Source organism: Zonotrichia albicollis, chromosome 26 (assembly GCF_047830755.1).
Source record: "Zonotrichia albicollis isolate bZonAlb1 chromosome 26, bZonAlb1.hap1, whole genome shotgun sequence".
NCBI classification, from domain to species: Eukaryota; Metazoa; Chordata; class Aves; order Passeriformes; family Passerellidae; genus Zonotrichia; species Zonotrichia albicollis.
Genome location: NC_133844.1, coordinates 9,194,548 through 9,209,519, shown reverse-complemented (window position 1 = coordinate 9,209,519; position 14,972 = coordinate 9,194,548). Strand labels below are relative to the sequence as shown.

The window sequence follows — 14,972 nt, the reverse complement described above, 5'->3', positions numbered from 1 at the left end:
CCCCTCAGAGGTGTGGGGAGCCCTCGTGGTTGGTGACACAGGGGCAGGGCTGCCAGGGCCCTCCTGTGACCCCGGAGGGGCAGGGGGTGCTGTGGGGTGACCCTGCATCCCCCAGGCCCTGCCCTGACACCCAAAACGCTGTGTTTCCCCAGAGCCCCCAGGGCTGTCGCCGTCCGGGCCTCCCGGGGTGTCCCACAGCAGCGCCGGAGCTTTCGGGGTCACCCATCCCCGGGGTGCCCCTCATCCCACTCGGACCTCCCCTCTTTCCGCCGCACCGGGAGCATGACGTGCTGCGGGGGTGCCGGGGTGCCCCATCCCCGTGCCCACACCGGCACCATCCCGGATCCCCGCGGTGCCGGTTCGGGGGTGCGGTCCCGTCCCGGGCCGGGGCCCGCAGCGCTCCCGCCGCCCTCGCCCCCGGCCGTGCCCGGTCTCCATGGGAGCGCGGTTGCCAAGCCGGCCGCTGGAGTGCCTGCCGCCACCATCGAGCCGTTGGCACGGCAACGGGGACACGGCTGACCCGGGGCGGGGTGCGGCGGGGAGGGTCCCGGCCGAGCCCGGCCAGCGCACCAGGGGTCCCCAAGGCTGCCGGAGCCCCCCGCGCCGGGCTGGGACGCCCAGGCAGGCCGGAGTCACCGAGGCAGCCCCGGAGAGCGTGAGAGAGCCGAGCAGAGCATGTGGGGCCGCAGGGCTGACCCCGCCGCGGCCCCGGGGCCCGCACGCTGCCGCTCCGCCTGAGGGCCGGGACCGGGGCCGGGACCGCCTCGCTGCCTGAGGGGACCGGGACCGCCTCGCCGGGGCCGCTCGGGCCCTCGGATGAGATAAGGCAGCGAAAGTGGAGCATCCGCGAGGGACGGAGCGAGGGACGAGGCACGGAGCAGCGCGGGGCCCGGCGGACGCGCTCCAGGCCAGGGCAGGGCGCTGCCCCGGGCCCGGCACCACGGTGGGGACACAGCGGCCGAGGGGGGCACGGCTCGGCCCGCAGCCCGCCCCAGCCCGCGCCTGCCCCCATGCTGGATCACCGAGCCAGGATGGAGAGCAGCAGGAAGGAGAAGGTGAGGTGCTGCGGGGGCCCGGGCGGTGACGGGAGGAATGCGGAGCCCAGCCGGGCTCCAGCCTCCCCTGGTGCTCCCAGCAGCTCCCAAGGCTCCAGCCCAGAGGAGGATTGGCTGCTGGGGAGGACACCAGGGCAGCCCCATCCCTGAGGTCACCCCCAGAACAGCACAGGCCCTACAGCACAGAGGGCTCCTGATGGAGCTGGGAGCGTTTGTGGGACGTTCTGCTGGGCTGGGATTCTCCCACCCTCCCAACATCCCCAGGATGGGATGGGGCCTGTCACCTCCATCAGCTGCCTGTCATCATTGTCACTGAGGCACCCAGCAGGGTGGCACAGGGCTCATCCCAGCCAAGAACCAGCTGTTTGTGGGGCATCCTCTCCCAGATGGATTGAGCTCAGGGGACACCAAGGGAACACTGAGGGGACTCATCACGTGCTGGACCAGCAGAGATGAGTGTCACTGGCCACTGCAGCCTGCAGCCACAGTGTTCCCAGCTCCGTCCCTTTGGTGGGATGTGTTGGAGCACACCATTTCCATGGGAAGCTGAGAGCCAGATAATGTCATGTGGGAAGAGCCAAATCCTGCCAGGGAAGGACCAAACCCATGGTTTTGAAGGCGAAGGGAGACATGAGCAGGGAAATGTGGTGCTGAGATGGGAAAAACACTGGAGAAATAAAACTGGGACTCCCAGGTGCCCGCCTTTGGACAGGGACCCTCCAGCCATGGCAGATTGGGGATTCCCATGCCAAGTGGTGCCACCGGATGGATTGGCACTGAATACCTGCAGCCAACAGCCCAGGAGGGCTGAGCAGATCCAGCTCCAGCTTTCCTGGCAGGATTTTTCCAATCGTTCTGGCCAATCACCCTCAGGACCAGGGCAAACCTCCCCGCCGTGGGTGCCCAGCCCCATTCCGGGGGCTCCGTGCGGCAGCCACGGCACTGGGGGCCGGGTGATGTGCCAGGGCAGCTGGATTGAGCCACAGCAAGGGGCGCCCCCAGAGCTGGGACGCTCCAAACGCTTTCCTGAGCCCCCTACCCCAAAACCTGTCGGGAAACAGCAGCAGCCTCGAGGCAAACACCTGTGTGCCGGGAAGAGGCGCTGACTAATGAGCCCTAATGCTGCCGGCTGCAGCTGGCCGGGAGGGAACGCCGGCCCCGCTCCATCTGACAGCCGGGGCACCTGGCCCCAGCCCTGCCGCCTAATGGAGGCTGCGCCGAGCCCGGGGTTGCTACGGACAGCATAAACACGGGTCCTGCTTGCCAGGTGCTTCCCTGGAGTGGGCCCTGCGGCTCTCCCTGGCAGCGAGACAAGGCAGCGATCCCCAGGAGCATTCCTGCCTGCCTGCCCTCTGCCCCATTTTAGCCCCACGTTTCCCGGTGGGGTACAGGGAGACGGATGCTCCCAGGGGAGCAAGGGGGACACACCAGCATCTTCATCATAAAATAATCCCACGTCCTTGGTGGGAGATGCTGTGCTCCTCAAGGGCATGGCCAGGAGCGCTCCTTGCTGGGAGTGACTCTGGGATTCATCAGGATGGAAGGTCCCAGGTCACTGCTGAAATGGTGCACAGCCACCCAAACAATTCAGCTGGGTGACAGGGATGGCCAGTGCCAAGCCCGGACACTGACTGTGGTGTCCTGCAGGCAGCACCAGAAGGGGCCTTGGTGCCTCATGATGGTTCTATGGATTCCCTGCTCAGCGGGAGAATAGCAGAGCAATGGGATATGTCATTTCAGGGTGGCCATGTGAAAACAGGGCTGGGGGAAGGGAAACTTGGAGTTTCCTGAAAGTCTTGCAGCTCAGGCACCTTGCATCCCAGATCCCTGGTCCCTGTCTGACGCTGTGCTGTGTGCAGGTGGAGCAGATCCTGTCGGAGTTCCGTCTGAAGGAAGAGGACCTGAAGAAGGTGATGTACCGCATGCAGAAGGAGATGGACCGAGGGCTCAAGCTGGAGACGCACGAGGAAGCCTCTGTGAAAATGCTACCCACCTACGTGCGCTCCACCCCCGAGGGCTCTGGTACGGTGCCACTCCAGCCCCTTTGTGCCACCCTTCCAGCTCTGCGTGCAAGGCTGAGCCTACCAAGAGCCCGTCACCTTGTCCCCTCTCCCTGGCTTTGCAGAGGTGGGAGATTTCCTGTCTCTGGACCTGGGCGGCACCAACTTCCGTGTGATGCTGGTGAAGGTGGGCGAGGGGGAGGAGGGGCAGTGGAAGGTGAAGACGAAGCACCAGATGTACTCCATCCCAGAGGATGCCATGACTGGGACGGCTGAGATGGTCAGTGGAGCACACGGGGTGTCTCATCCCGTCCCAGTCCCTTTCGTTGTGTGTGTTTCAGTGGGAACACCTGAGGGGACACACCCGTCCCTGCAGCCTGGGGAACCCGTGGTGGGGGACAGCATCTCTCCAAGGGCAGTGGGAGGGTGGGAACATCCCTCGGGAAAGGCTGGATCTCCTGTCTTCCAGCTCTTCGACTACATCTCCGAGTGCATCTCTGATTTCCTGGACAAGCACCAGATGAAGCACAAAAAGCTGCCCCTGGGCTTCACCTTCTCCTTCCCTGTGCGGCACGAGGACATCGACAAGGTGAGGGGGTGTCCAGGCAGCACCAGGGCTTGGGGGTCCCCAAGGCTCACCTAAAGCACAGCCCCATTTCGGTCTGACCCCCATTGCAGGGCATCCTCCTGAACTGGACCAAGGGCTTCAAAGCCTCGGGCGCGGAAGGGAACAACGTGGTGGGGCTGCTGAGGGACGCCATCAAACGGCGAGGGGTGAGAGGATCCCCCTGTGCTGGCACCACCCCTGCTGTCCCTGCCAGGCTCACTGCAGCCTGCCTCTGCCTGCCACAGGGCCACTGCAGCCTGCTGTGTCCCCAGGAAGGAACCACAGGAGCTCAGCTGTCCCCAGATGGGGCTGCTGGAGCCACCTGTGTCTCTAGGCAGGGCTGTTCCATGTGTGTGCACACACATGTGCATGACACGTGCCCAGGCCCTCACCCCTGGGGACCATGCACCCCAAACCCACCTGTCTGGGGACAGCCTGGCCCCCCAGGAGCCCACACTGGTCCCTGTCCCCAGGACTTCGAGATGGACGTGGTGGCGATGGTGAACGACACGGTGGCCACGATGATCTCCTGCTACTACGAAGATCACCGGTGCGAGGTTGGGATGATTGTGGGTAAGATGCCCCTTCTACAGGGACACGTGGCTGGGCACAGGGAGCTGTCCACGGGCCTGCTGCCCTGCTGCTGTCCTGTGCTTCTGGGGGGACACACCAACCACGGGGGGGTGGCAGTGGCACTCTGCTGACTTTGGGAGGAGAAAGGGGGTGGTCATCATGACAGGGCTGGTCCCCAAGGAGCTGCCCTGGCCCCAGACTCTGGCCTGTGTCAGTCCCTACCACCCTCACAGGGAAGGATTTCTTCCTGGTATCCAATCTAATTCTCCCCTCTTTTAGTCTGAAACCTCTTCCTCATGTCCTGGAGCCCCCCTTGAAGCAGTGGTATACCATGGTGCCAGTCACCAGGCTGAGGAACATCCCTCAGGCTCCATATGGATCCCAACCCCTGCCCTGGCACGTCTGGACCCCCTCAGTTCTTCCCCACTGCTGCACAGCACTGTCCCAGTTCTATCCCAGCTGAGATGGGGGGCTCTGGTGGGGCGTGCCAGTGCTGCCCCCCTGCCCAGACCCATGCCCAGTTCCTGGCAGGGACGGGCTGCAACGCCTGCTACATGGAGGAGATGCACAACGTGGAGCTGGTGGAGGGCGACGAGGGGCGCATGTGTGTGAACACGGAGTGGGGGGCCTTTGGAGCCTCCGGGGAGCTGGACGAGTTCCTGCTGGAGTACGACCGCGTGGTGGACGAGACCTCCCTTAACCCCGGTCAGCAACTGTAAGGAATAGGAGAGATCCAGTTCCTCTGGGCGTCCCTCCCGTCCCTGCGCTGCGCCGGGCTCAGCCCCGGCAGGGCACCCTCCGCCCTGGGCCATGAACACATCCAGCAGGGAGGGGGGAGGAAAGAGGGGCTGCTCTGGGAGGTGAGCCCTCAAATCCCAGCTCTGATGCCGCCCCCTGGCCTGTGCCCCCCCCAGGTACGAGAAGATCATCGGGGGGAAGTACATGGGGGAGATCGTGCGGCTGGTGCTGCTGAAGCTGGTGGATGAGAACCTGCTCTTCAACGGGGAGGCCTCTGAGAAGCTCAAGACTCGTGGGACCTTTGAGACCCGCTTCATGTCCCAGATTGAGAGGTACAGGGCTGGGGGTCACCCCCAAACTGCCTGCCAGGCTGCACAGCACTGGGAGGCCTATGCCCTGACTCTGCACTGCTCCAGGCACACTGAGGAGTCTGTGCTCTCGTTCTGCGCTGGGCTGTCCCACCCATCATCCCATCCCCTTTCACTGCCTCATTTTGGGCTCCTGTTACCCCACACCAGCCTACTCTGACTGTCCAGTCCCCGTGTTCTGCCACCCAAACCACAGTGTCCCCTGCCATGACCCCACCATGATCCCATGGTTCCATATCTGCCCGCTCTGTCCCATATTGGGGTCCCCATGTCCCATCACCCCACATAAGGGGGGCCCACTTCCAGGTCCCTCTGTCCCATCACCCCACAGCAGCCCCATGTTGGGGTGCCCCATGCCATCACCCCACACCGACCTGCTCTGACTGGCCCAGTTGGGGTTCCCCATTCTGGGACCCCATACACTGTCCCGTGTGAGGCTCCCCCATCCCCTCACTGCCCCATTGCTCTGCAGCTGCCTCCCCAGGCTCCCCACCCTTCAGCCATTGCCCACCCCCTTTCCTCCCCTACCCCAGCGACTCCGACGACCGCAAGCAGATCTACAACATCCTGTCAGCCTTTGAGCTGCTGCCGTCGCGGACGGACTGCGAGATCGTGCGGCGCGTGTGCGAGAGCGTGTCCACGCGCGCTGCCCAGATGTGCTCGGCCGGGCTGGCCGGCGTCATCAACCGCATGCGTGAGAGCCGCAGCCAGGACACCCTCAAGATCACCGTCGGCGTCGACGGCTCCGTCTACAAGCTCCATCCCAGGTGGGGACCCTGGCGACGCCCCCGTCCCTCCCTTCATCCCCCAAGCCCTGACCCCACCAGTGACCCCGCATTCACCTCCCCAGCTTCAAGGACCACTTCCACGCCACGGTGCGGCAGCTGACGCCCGGCTGCGACATCACCTTCATCCAGTCTGAGGAAGGCAGCGGGCGCGGGGCCGCCCTCATCTCGGCCGTGGCCTGCAAGATGGCCTGCATGATGGGGCAGTGAGCTGGACTCGGGGGGACGGCGGGGCCGGCGCTCCTCTGGGAGCTGACACGGACGCGGGGAGGAGGCGGCTCCGGCCCCCAATAAACGGGGTGTGTGTGGACTTCTCTGGGGCCGCTCTGGCCAGTGCTGCTCTCTCTCCGTGCTGGCAGAGAGACCCCCATGGGGCTGCCCCACATCTATGGGGTGGCCACGGAGCTTCCCGTGCCCTCATCTCCCTCCCCCATCCTCACACAGCCACAGCAAGGAGGGCTCCAGCGCATCCCAGCCCCTTTTCTGGGAGAAAGCCCCCCCCAGGGGGGTGGCCTAGAGATGAGGGGCTCTCTGGGGGTACTTTGGGGGGGATGTCAGGCTAGAGGAGCTCCCCACCAGTGATCCCTTGGGTGCAGAGGGTGACCGGAGTGCACCAGCAATGGGCCAGATGGAGGAGGTCAAACAGAAGAGATCCCCTGCACTCCAATTGGCTGGAATTAAAGAAAAAGAACCGGGTGTGGGATTCCCTGTGCTCTGATTGCCTGGGGCTGAAGCAGGGATGCCCCGTGCTCAGCTGACACAGCGAGGAGGATCCCAAGCCCATGGCAGCGCCGGTGACAAGCGGGTGACAAATGACAGTGGCGAGTGCAGGGACAGATGTAGTGCCAGGCATGGGGTGCGCAGGGAGGGGACAGTGACAGCCAGCACCACACGGGTGTGTGAAGCCACAGGGGACACACCCCACCCTACTGCTGGCACCTCCAGTGTCACCTTGGCCCTGCTGAGGGCAGGCTGTCCCCTGCCAGTGCCTGGTGCCATTCACCCTTGTCACCATGTCCCCCCAGGGCAGACAAACGAGACCCTGGAGCCAGAGGAGGGAGTTTATTGTGGGGAGGAGGATGGCTGGGCTGTGGGGCCATCGGGGCTGGAGGGGCGTCGGGTTTGGGGGCACTCGGGGCCGTGCCTGTGGAGAAAGGAAAGAGCAGGGGGAGTCAGGGGCCAGTGGAAGCAGCTCCTCCAGCCCTCCCCCTGCTCCACAGCGCACTGGGGGTGGCCTGGCTCACCCCCGCCCTACAGAGTGCAGCACGGAAGGTTCTGAAACACTCCCACCCTTCCAGCAGGTGTGGGGTGAGGGATGCGGGATGCAAAGTGTGGGATGCAGAGGGGGGATATGGGATCAGGATGTGGGGTGCAGGATGCAGGGCTCAGAACACAGTGCGGGACTGGGACATGACGTGCAGGATCAGGATATGGGTGCAGGATGTGGTTCAGGACCAGGTTACAGGGTGCAGGGCGCAGTGCAGGACAGGGGGTGTGGGATTGCCATGCAGGGAACAGTACACGGTGCAGGATGTAGGATGGGGATGTGGGGTGCAGGATCAGCCCGTGCCCATGGGGTGCAGGTGGGCACTGACCATGCTCAGGAGCGGCAGAGGCCGATGGCAGTGCAGATGTCCTTGGGCATGTCCCCGTTCTGCAGCCCCTCGCTGATCTGCTCCTGGTACTTGCTCACCAGCTGCTGGCACTGCTTGCCCAGCCTCCGGCCCAGCGCCCGGCAGCCCTTCTGCAGCGCTGCCTGCACCGCCGACTGCCAAAGCCACCACAGGTCAGGGGGACACAGGGACAGGGCCCCCAGCCCGCCCCCCCAGCCCCTCATCACCCCTCACCTCGTCGGGGTCGTCACCTGCCAGATCCTGGAACTTCTTCAGGACCTTGGTGCACAGGCTGCACTTCATCTTCTTGCCTTCTGCCACACTGTCCCCGTCAGCCACGCCGTCTCCGTCAGCCACATCCCCCTGTGGGGACACACAGACCCTCAGGGCTGCCTGCACCCCCGGGTGGCCCTGGCAGTGCTTGGGGCTGGGGTCTCACCAGGACCAGGCTGTCCCAGAGGTGCTGGCACTGCTGCTCCCAGCCACAGCGCTTGGCCGTGGCCGTGTCCCTGCACCAGGAGATGGGGTCACCCTGGCAGGGCAGGGGGTCCGCGGCCTGAGCTGCTGCAGGGGGACAGGACGGTGAGCGAGGCTGCAGGGTGGGTGCCCATCAGACCCCTAAACCACCAGCCCCAGGTACTCAGCCCCATCCCCACCATCCTGCCTGCCTGTTCCCACTGTCCCCAAGTGCCAGTGTCAGCATGGGCACCATGCCCATCATCCCTGGGTCCTCAGGCAGACCCCATCCCTGCCACCCCCAGCTGTTTGTTCCCATCAGACCCCATCATCCCTCCTGCCTGTCCCCCTGTCCTCCTCTCCACACCCCTGAGTGCCTGCCCCTGCACAGACCCCATCCCTGGCACACACAGACCCTCCCTGCACAGACCCCATCCCCATCACACACAGACCCTCCCCACACCCCTGAGTGCCTGCCCCTGCACAGACCCCTGGCACACACAGCTCCCCACACAGACCCCAGCCCCCCAGCTCAGTCACACAGGCTGCCATCCCCGTTGTCCCCATGTGTCCTGTCCCCTCCTCTCGGGGTGCCTGTCCCCCCGGGGAGGCAGGAGGGTCCCGGTACCTCCCAGCAGCAGCAGCAGGACGAGGGTGGCAGCCATGGTGAGCCCGCCGAGCCGGTGACAGCAGGTGACACTGCCTGGCCGTGGAGACTGCCTGCGTGCTGATCCCTTTTATAGCGGGGCCACGGGCTGTGGGGGTGGGGGACCGAAACCCCAAAACCCCAAACCCCAAAACCCCTTAAACCCGTGCACAGCTGCTCCCAGAGCCCTTCCTGCCTCACAGCTCCACCCCCGCGGGAAGGGCTTCGGGGGAAAACGGGGAGCTCGGCACCCCCAGCCTCACCCGGGGGGGACACCGGGAGCTCGGCACCCCCAGCCCTGCAACGGGGGGGACACCGGGAGCTCGGCCCCCCCAGCCTCGCCCCTCAGGGCCGCTGCCCCAGAGCTGGGGCGGGGAGGGACCGGCCGGACCCCCGGGGCCCTACCGGGGGTCCGTCCCGGCTCCTCCCGGGACCCCTCCGGGCTCCGGGGAGCGCAAGGGCTCGGTGTCCCCTCGGGGTCGGTGCCGGTGTGCACTCCACCCCATGGGTTCGGGTCGGTGCCGGTGTCTCTCGCTGTCCCGGTCCCCGCCATGTCGCCCCCCCCCCGCCGCCGCCGCCCCCGCCCCCGCCCCGCCGCCGTTCCCGCGGCCGCTCTGACGTCACTTCCCCGCGCGCCGCACCACTTCCGTGTTTGCGGCCTCGCGCCTTTTCCCGCCGCGGCCCCGCCCCCATGGCGGGCCCCGGTACCGGCGGCGACCCTCGGCCTGCGACCCCTAACCCCCCACGGACTGGCCCCTGACCCCTGACCCGGCACGGACCGGCCTCTGACCCCTGACCCCGCACGGACCGGCATCTGACCCCCCCTCCGGTACGGATCGGCCTCGGACCCCTGACCGGCGGGAGCCCCGGGCCGCGGCCGAGCGGCTGTGCCCGATTGGGAGCGAGGGAGACCCGGCTGGGGGGGTCCTGTGAGGGCCGCAGCCTGAGGGCGGCTGCGGGTCTGGGGGGCTCGCGGTGCCGCGGGGAGGGGGATCGTGCCACAGGGACTGTGTTTGCTGGGCACGGCCAGGGGGCTGTGCAGGGCCTGGGTCCCTTTGGGAGAGGGGGCTGCGGGGATCCGGAGGCCGAGTGCACTTTGTGGGGGCTTCAGGCGTCCTGCTCGGGGGGGGATCGTGGGAGAGGATGGTGCGGTCACCAGGATGGGTCTGGGGATGCCCTGGGTGGGGAGGAGAGGGGGGCCGAGGGCTGCAGCGTGCACAGGGAGGGTCAGACCCAGGCGCGGTTTGTATTTTGGAGGTGGAAGGATCATTTTCGGGGGGTCCGTTGTTCCCTGGGGTGACAGTGGTGGCCGGGCAGGACCCAGACCCTCAATTCCCCGGTTTGTTTTGCAGGCCCGGACCGGGCGGTGCCCGCACCCTCAATTCCCCGGTTTGTTCTGCAGACCCGTGGCCGCACCCCGAGGATGTTCTCGGAGCGGGCGGCCCCCACGGCGCAGGGGCTGCTGGCCCCCCCCTCGGGCGAGCCCCCCACCTTCCCGCGGGTGCCCGTGGCCGCCTACTCGGACCTGTCGCAGCCGTTCCGGCTGGGCGAGCGCAGCTTCTGCCGGCAGTACGCGCACGTGTACGCCGTGCGCCTGGCCGGCATGCGGCCCTGCCTGGAGCGCCGCGCCCGCGGCCGCTGGGGTGAGCAGCGGGGAACGGGAACGCGCTGCCCCGGGGAACACACTGCCCTGGGGAAAGGCACTGCCCCGGGGGAGAGGGGAAACACTGCAAAAAATGCTGTCCTGGGGTAAGCACTGTCCAGCGGAAAGGCACTGCACTGGGGAAACACTGCCCTGGGGAAATACTGCCCCAGGGGAAAAAATTGCTAGGGGAAAGGAGAAACCCCGAGAAAAACGCCGCCCTGGAAAAAGCATTGCCCCAGGGAAAACGTTGCCCAGGAGAAAATACTGCCCCGGGGAAAGGCACTGCCCTGGGGAAACACTGCTCAGGGAAAGCACTGCCTTAGGGAAGGGAAGAAAACTGCCCCAGGGCAGGGAGACCATGATTGTCACGTCCCCCCATATGCTTTAGGGAGCAGGAGCTGAGCCTGAGGTTTGTCAGGGTGGGGCTGGGGGCCCAGGCCAGGAAGTGGGGTGCAGGGGGGGTGAGAGGTGCTGGTTGTGCTGGGGGGGCTGTTTCCTGTCCTGGGGGGTTGTGGTTCTGCGGGTGGGACCCTCGCTCAGAGTTTCCGTCCGCGGGATGAAGCAACACTGCTGGGGCTCTGCCCCCCCTCCCCGGCCTGAGATCGAATTTCCTTCAGCTTTGCCCTTCTATGGGCAAAAACCCCTTGAGTGGGAGCTTTTGGGCCAGCACAGCTCTTGTGCTCTCCCCAGCCCCGTGGGCTGTGTGGAGGCAGAGCCAGTGCTGGTCCCACTGCGAATGTCCCTCCTTGGCTGGGCTCTGCCAAGTGTGACAGGACCCGGTGGTTTGTGAAGCTCCACCTCCCCGAGCCCTGGGATGGGACCAGATTTTGGGGTTTTGTTTCCCAGCAGGAAGCGCCTGCGGCAGAAATTTGGAGAGCACAGCCCCCTCCCCCCAAACACACATTTTGGGGAGCTTGAGCCAAAAATAAGAAACTTCACCGGGATTGTTTTTGTTCTGACTCAGAGTGTTTGCATTCCTGGGCTCGGGAAGCCTTGTTTCCAGTGCAGGGTGCCAGGGATGGCAGCGGGGTGCTCTCCCTGGGACAGGAGTCACGTTCAGCAGCGCATGATGAGCAAAGTGGGGTTCTGGGGAGGAGAAATGTCACCCAGAAAGGACGAGGAGCTGGGGCAGGCAGCATTGTTTTGGGAGGGGAGACCAGGAGCGGGTTCCTTGCTCTTCTGCACGGCCTCAGGCTCAGGATGGACTTCACAGGCTGGGTTAAATGGGAATGACAGTCCCACAGCCACATCCTGCATGGGAGGACACACCCTGGATGGGGCTGGAGCACCTCTGGGTCCCCAGTTTTGGGCTCACCTTGTGGTGAGGGAGATTTTGCTCCTCTCCCAGCCTGCATCCCCTGTGGATCCCTGCCTGAAGCCCAGGGCCCTCTCAGCCCTTCTCTGGCAGTGATGGGGATCCTGAATTCCAGCGGGGATCTGGGCCAGAGGATCTGGCCCTGGCAGGGGTCAGGTTTGGGGGCACTGAGTGATCTGTTTGGGTCATCCCCAGGGTGGAGAGCAGGAGCAGCAGCCCCCATGCCCAGGGTGCACCTTCCTGGGGCCCTGAGCTGTTGGTGGGAGCTGAGCACAGCACGGTGACCCAGCTCTCCCCCCAGCACAGAGGAAATGCCTGCAGGCTCGCAGGCTCTGGAATGCTCCTCGGCCCCATCTGGCCCACACATGTCTGCTGGGCGCCATGCCTCGAGGAGAGGAGAGGAGAGGAGAGGAAAGGCAGGAGGCTCCCAACATTCCCCAGCACTGGGGCCCTGCAGCTGCTGCCGCCAGCCCTGCCCCTGCCTGCCTGCACCCCGGGGCCACTGAGCTGACCCCCGTGTCTCCACAGGGGAAGACATTGCCCTGCGGAGGCTCTCGGAGCTGCAGGAGGGAGAGAAGTGCTGCGTGGTGGGGACGCTCTTCAAGGCCATGCAGCTGCAGCCCTCCATCCTGCAGGAGATCAGCGAGGAGGTAATGGGCTCACCCCCTCCACACAGGGAGCTCAGGGGGCTGTGCCAGCACACCTGAGAGCTCACTGTGGCTTCCCTGTGTTCCTTGTAGCCAGGGAACTGGCGGAGATTTGAGCAGGATGGCCTGGCCCTGGATGCCACCTTGGTGCCAGCATGTGTGGATAGCTTCCACTTGCCCAGGTTGCTCCAAGCCCTGTCCAACCTGGCCTTGAACATTTCCAGGGACTCAGGGGCTGCTTTGGGCAGCCTGTGCCGGGGCCTCACCACCCTCACATTCCTTCCCCATATCCAGTCTAAACCCACCCCTTGTCCATCTGTCCCCTGCCCACTTTCCACCGCTCTATCCCAGTGAGTGAAACCAGCCCATCTGGGGGGTTCCAGCTCCCCCAGCTGGTGGTGAGGGGCTGGGGTTGGGGAGGGTCCTTGGGGCTGCTGGTCCTTGCTGAGGCCCCCAGAGCTGTCCCTGTGCCCTCGCAGCACAACCTGGTGCCTCAGCCCCCCCTGCCCAAGTACATCCAGCCCTGTGACGAGCTGATGCTGGAGGACGAGCTGCAGAGGATCAAGCTGGAGGGAGCCATTGATGTGCAGAGGCTGGTGACAGGTGAGGGACAGCGTGGCTCCGGTGGCCCTGCGGGGGCTGCCTGGGGCTGAGTGCCTGCCTGCTGTGCCGCAGGGACCATCGTGGCTGTGTATGGCCGTGAGGAAGAGGATGGCAAGTTCCTGGTGGAGGATCACTGCCTGGCCGACCTGCCGCCGCCGCTGCCCTGGAGCGGGCCCAGCTCTGACCGGTGAGGCAGCAGCAGCACTGGGGCTGGCACTGTCCCTGCTGCATCCTTGTGCCAGGGGGGCTGCCAGGGGGCCAGGGTCCCCTGCCCCAGCTCTCTGAGCCCCTCGGTTTGGGAGTGTGGCACACTGAGCCTCTCCATCCCTGCAGGTTCGTGCTGCTGGCTTCGGGGCTGGGGCTGGGCAGCATGAGTGGGGAGACCCTGCTGAGCACTCAGCTGCTGGTGGACGTGGTGACGGGGCAGCTGGGTGCAGAGGGTGAGCAGAGCTGTGCTGCCCACATCACCCGAGTCATCCTGGCTGGGAATCTGCTGAGCCAGAACACCCAGAGCCGAGACACCATCAACAAGGTACGGCAAGGAGGGGGCTGCAGCCTCGCCTGGGGTGTGGGGAGGGGGCAGAGGGGGTGCAGGGCTGTCCCTCACTGTCTGCCTACTTACCCAGGCCAAGTACTTGACCAAGAAGACGCAGGCTGCAAGTGTGGAGGCTGTGAAGATGCTGGATGAGATCCTGCTGCAGCTCTGTGTGAGTGCTCAGGGCTGGCCAGGAAGTCGGGTTCCTCTGGGAGAGGGAGTCTTGTTCCTGAGGCAGGGTAGCAGTGCAGGGTGGCAGAACCCCCTTCCCCAGCACCCAGCTTCCCTCTGAGCACCCCACATGGGGAGGCAGCTCCAAATCCTTTTCCTGGGATCCTCGGTGGAGCCGAGCGGGGTGTCCTGGGGAAAAGGAGCAGCAGTGACACCAGGGCTTTGCCCTGAGCCCCCTTGGCGGGGGCTTTGATCCCACTCTGCCCACAGAGCTCCGTGCCCGTGGACGTGATGCCCGGCGAGTTTGACCCCACCAACTACACGCTGCCACAGCAGCCCCTGCACCGCTGCATGCTGCCCCTGGCCAGCGCCTACGCCACGCTGCGCCTCGTCACCAACCCCTACCAGGCCAGCCTGGACGGGGTCAGGTAGGCAAACCTGCCAGCTCTGCTGGCTCTCAGTGCCGTGGGGCCGAGGGACACGTCCCAGCACGCCCAGCATCTCAACCTCCCTTTCTTTCCTCCTTAATGTAGGTTTTTAGGGACATCGGGACAGAACATCAGTGATATCTTCAAGTACAGCAGCATGGACAACTACCTGGAGATCCTGGAGTGGACACTGCTGGCAGGACACATCAGCCCCACGGCCCCAGACACCCTGGGTACGGTGAGGACTGGAGGGTTGTTGAGTGAGGGGGCTTTGCCAGGGGCTCCCCCAATAATTCCCATCTTCCCCAGGCTGTTACCCATTCTACAAATCCGACCCATTTATCCTCACCGAGTGCCCTCACGTCTACTTCTGCGGCAACGCGCCCCGCTTCCAGTCCAAGCTGCTCCAAGGTGGGTCTCAGAGCACCCCCAGACCCTCCTGGGGCTGTGGGGGGCTCCTCTGCCTGACACCCACCTGTGCTTGCAGGGAAGGAGGGGCAGCGGGTGCTGCTGGTGACGGTGCCAGACTTCAGTGCCACGCAGACCGCCTGCCTCGTCAACCTGCGCGACCTCAGCTGCCAGCCCATCACCTTCTCCAGCTTCGGGGCTGACTCTGAGGACGGGGACATGGAAGTTGGACACTGACCACAGGGAGGGCACAGACTGCACAAGCCCCCACCCCTCAAGGGGTCCTGGCACTCACTGTCGTTCTCTGTTGTCTGGGAGAGCGACAGAGCTGGGGAAGCACTGGAGGGACCACATGTTCGTACCAATATAACTTGATTTA

At 65.2% G+C, this 14,972-nt stretch overlaps 3 protein-coding genes across 6 annotated transcripts; 2 read left to right on the top strand and 1 right to left on the bottom strand.

Annotated features, from left to right (window-relative positions):
- The first annotated feature begins 347 nt into the window (after nt 1-347).
- Nucleotides 348-6,436, top strand: GCK (glucokinase). 2 transcript variants are annotated; one of them, XM_074558958.1, is made up of 10 exons: nt 348-1,055; nt 2,915-3,077; nt 3,181-3,335; nt 3,525-3,644; nt 3,734-3,829; nt 4,136-4,235; nt 4,767-4,950; nt 5,150-5,305; nt 5,875-6,108; nt 6,192-6,436. In XM_074558958.1, the coding sequence occupies exons 1-10, from the start codon at nt 1,011-1,013 to the stop codon at nt 6,334-6,336; spliced, it is 1,398 nt and encodes a 465-aa protein (XP_074415059.1). In that variant the 5' UTR covers nt 348-1,010; the 3' UTR covers nt 6,337-6,436. The 2 variants fall into 2 exon arrangements, with proteins under 2 accessions (XP_074415059.1, XP_074415061.1); XM_074558960.1 differs by lacking the exons at nt 348-1,055; nt 2,915-3,077; nt 3,181-3,335; ... (1 more) ...; nt 3,734-3,829; nt 4,136-4,235 and having other exon boundaries at nt 4,802-4,940.
- Nucleotides 6,437-7,174: 738 nt separating this feature from the next.
- On the bottom strand, nt 7,175-9,419 carry GNLY (granulysin). Of its 3 annotated transcripts, none has more exons than XM_074558975.1 (5): nt 9,247-9,419; nt 8,179-8,303; nt 7,974-8,102; nt 7,722-7,894; nt 7,175-7,270 (listed from the first exon to the last, which is right to left on the bottom strand). In XM_074558975.1, the coding sequence occupies exons 1-4, from the start codon at nt 9,392-9,394 to the stop codon at nt 7,727-7,729; spliced, it is 570 nt and encodes a 189-aa protein (XP_074415076.1). In that variant the 5' UTR covers nt 9,395-9,419; the 3' UTR covers nt 7,175-7,270; nt 7,722-7,726. The 3 variants fall into 3 exon arrangements, with proteins under 3 accessions (XP_074415076.1, XP_026654531.1, XP_005496574.1); XM_026798730.2 differs by having other exon boundaries at nt 8,179-8,300; nt 8,824-9,415; XM_005496517.4 differs by having other exon boundaries at nt 8,824-9,412.
- A 31-nt stretch (nt 9,420-9,450) lies between these two features.
- Nucleotides 9,451-14,972, top strand: POLD2 (DNA polymerase delta 2, accessory subunit). Its single transcript, XM_074558957.1, has 11 exons — nt 9,451-9,670; nt 10,194-10,484; nt 12,330-12,451; nt 12,928-13,051; nt 13,124-13,238; nt 13,385-13,583; nt 13,678-13,758; nt 14,028-14,185; nt 14,291-14,418; nt 14,495-14,596; nt 14,673-14,972. The coding sequence occupies exons 2-11, from the start codon at nt 10,265-10,267 to the stop codon at nt 14,828-14,830; spliced, it is 1,407 nt and encodes a 468-aa protein (XP_074415058.1). The 5' UTR covers nt 9,451-9,670; nt 10,194-10,264; the 3' UTR covers nt 14,831-14,972.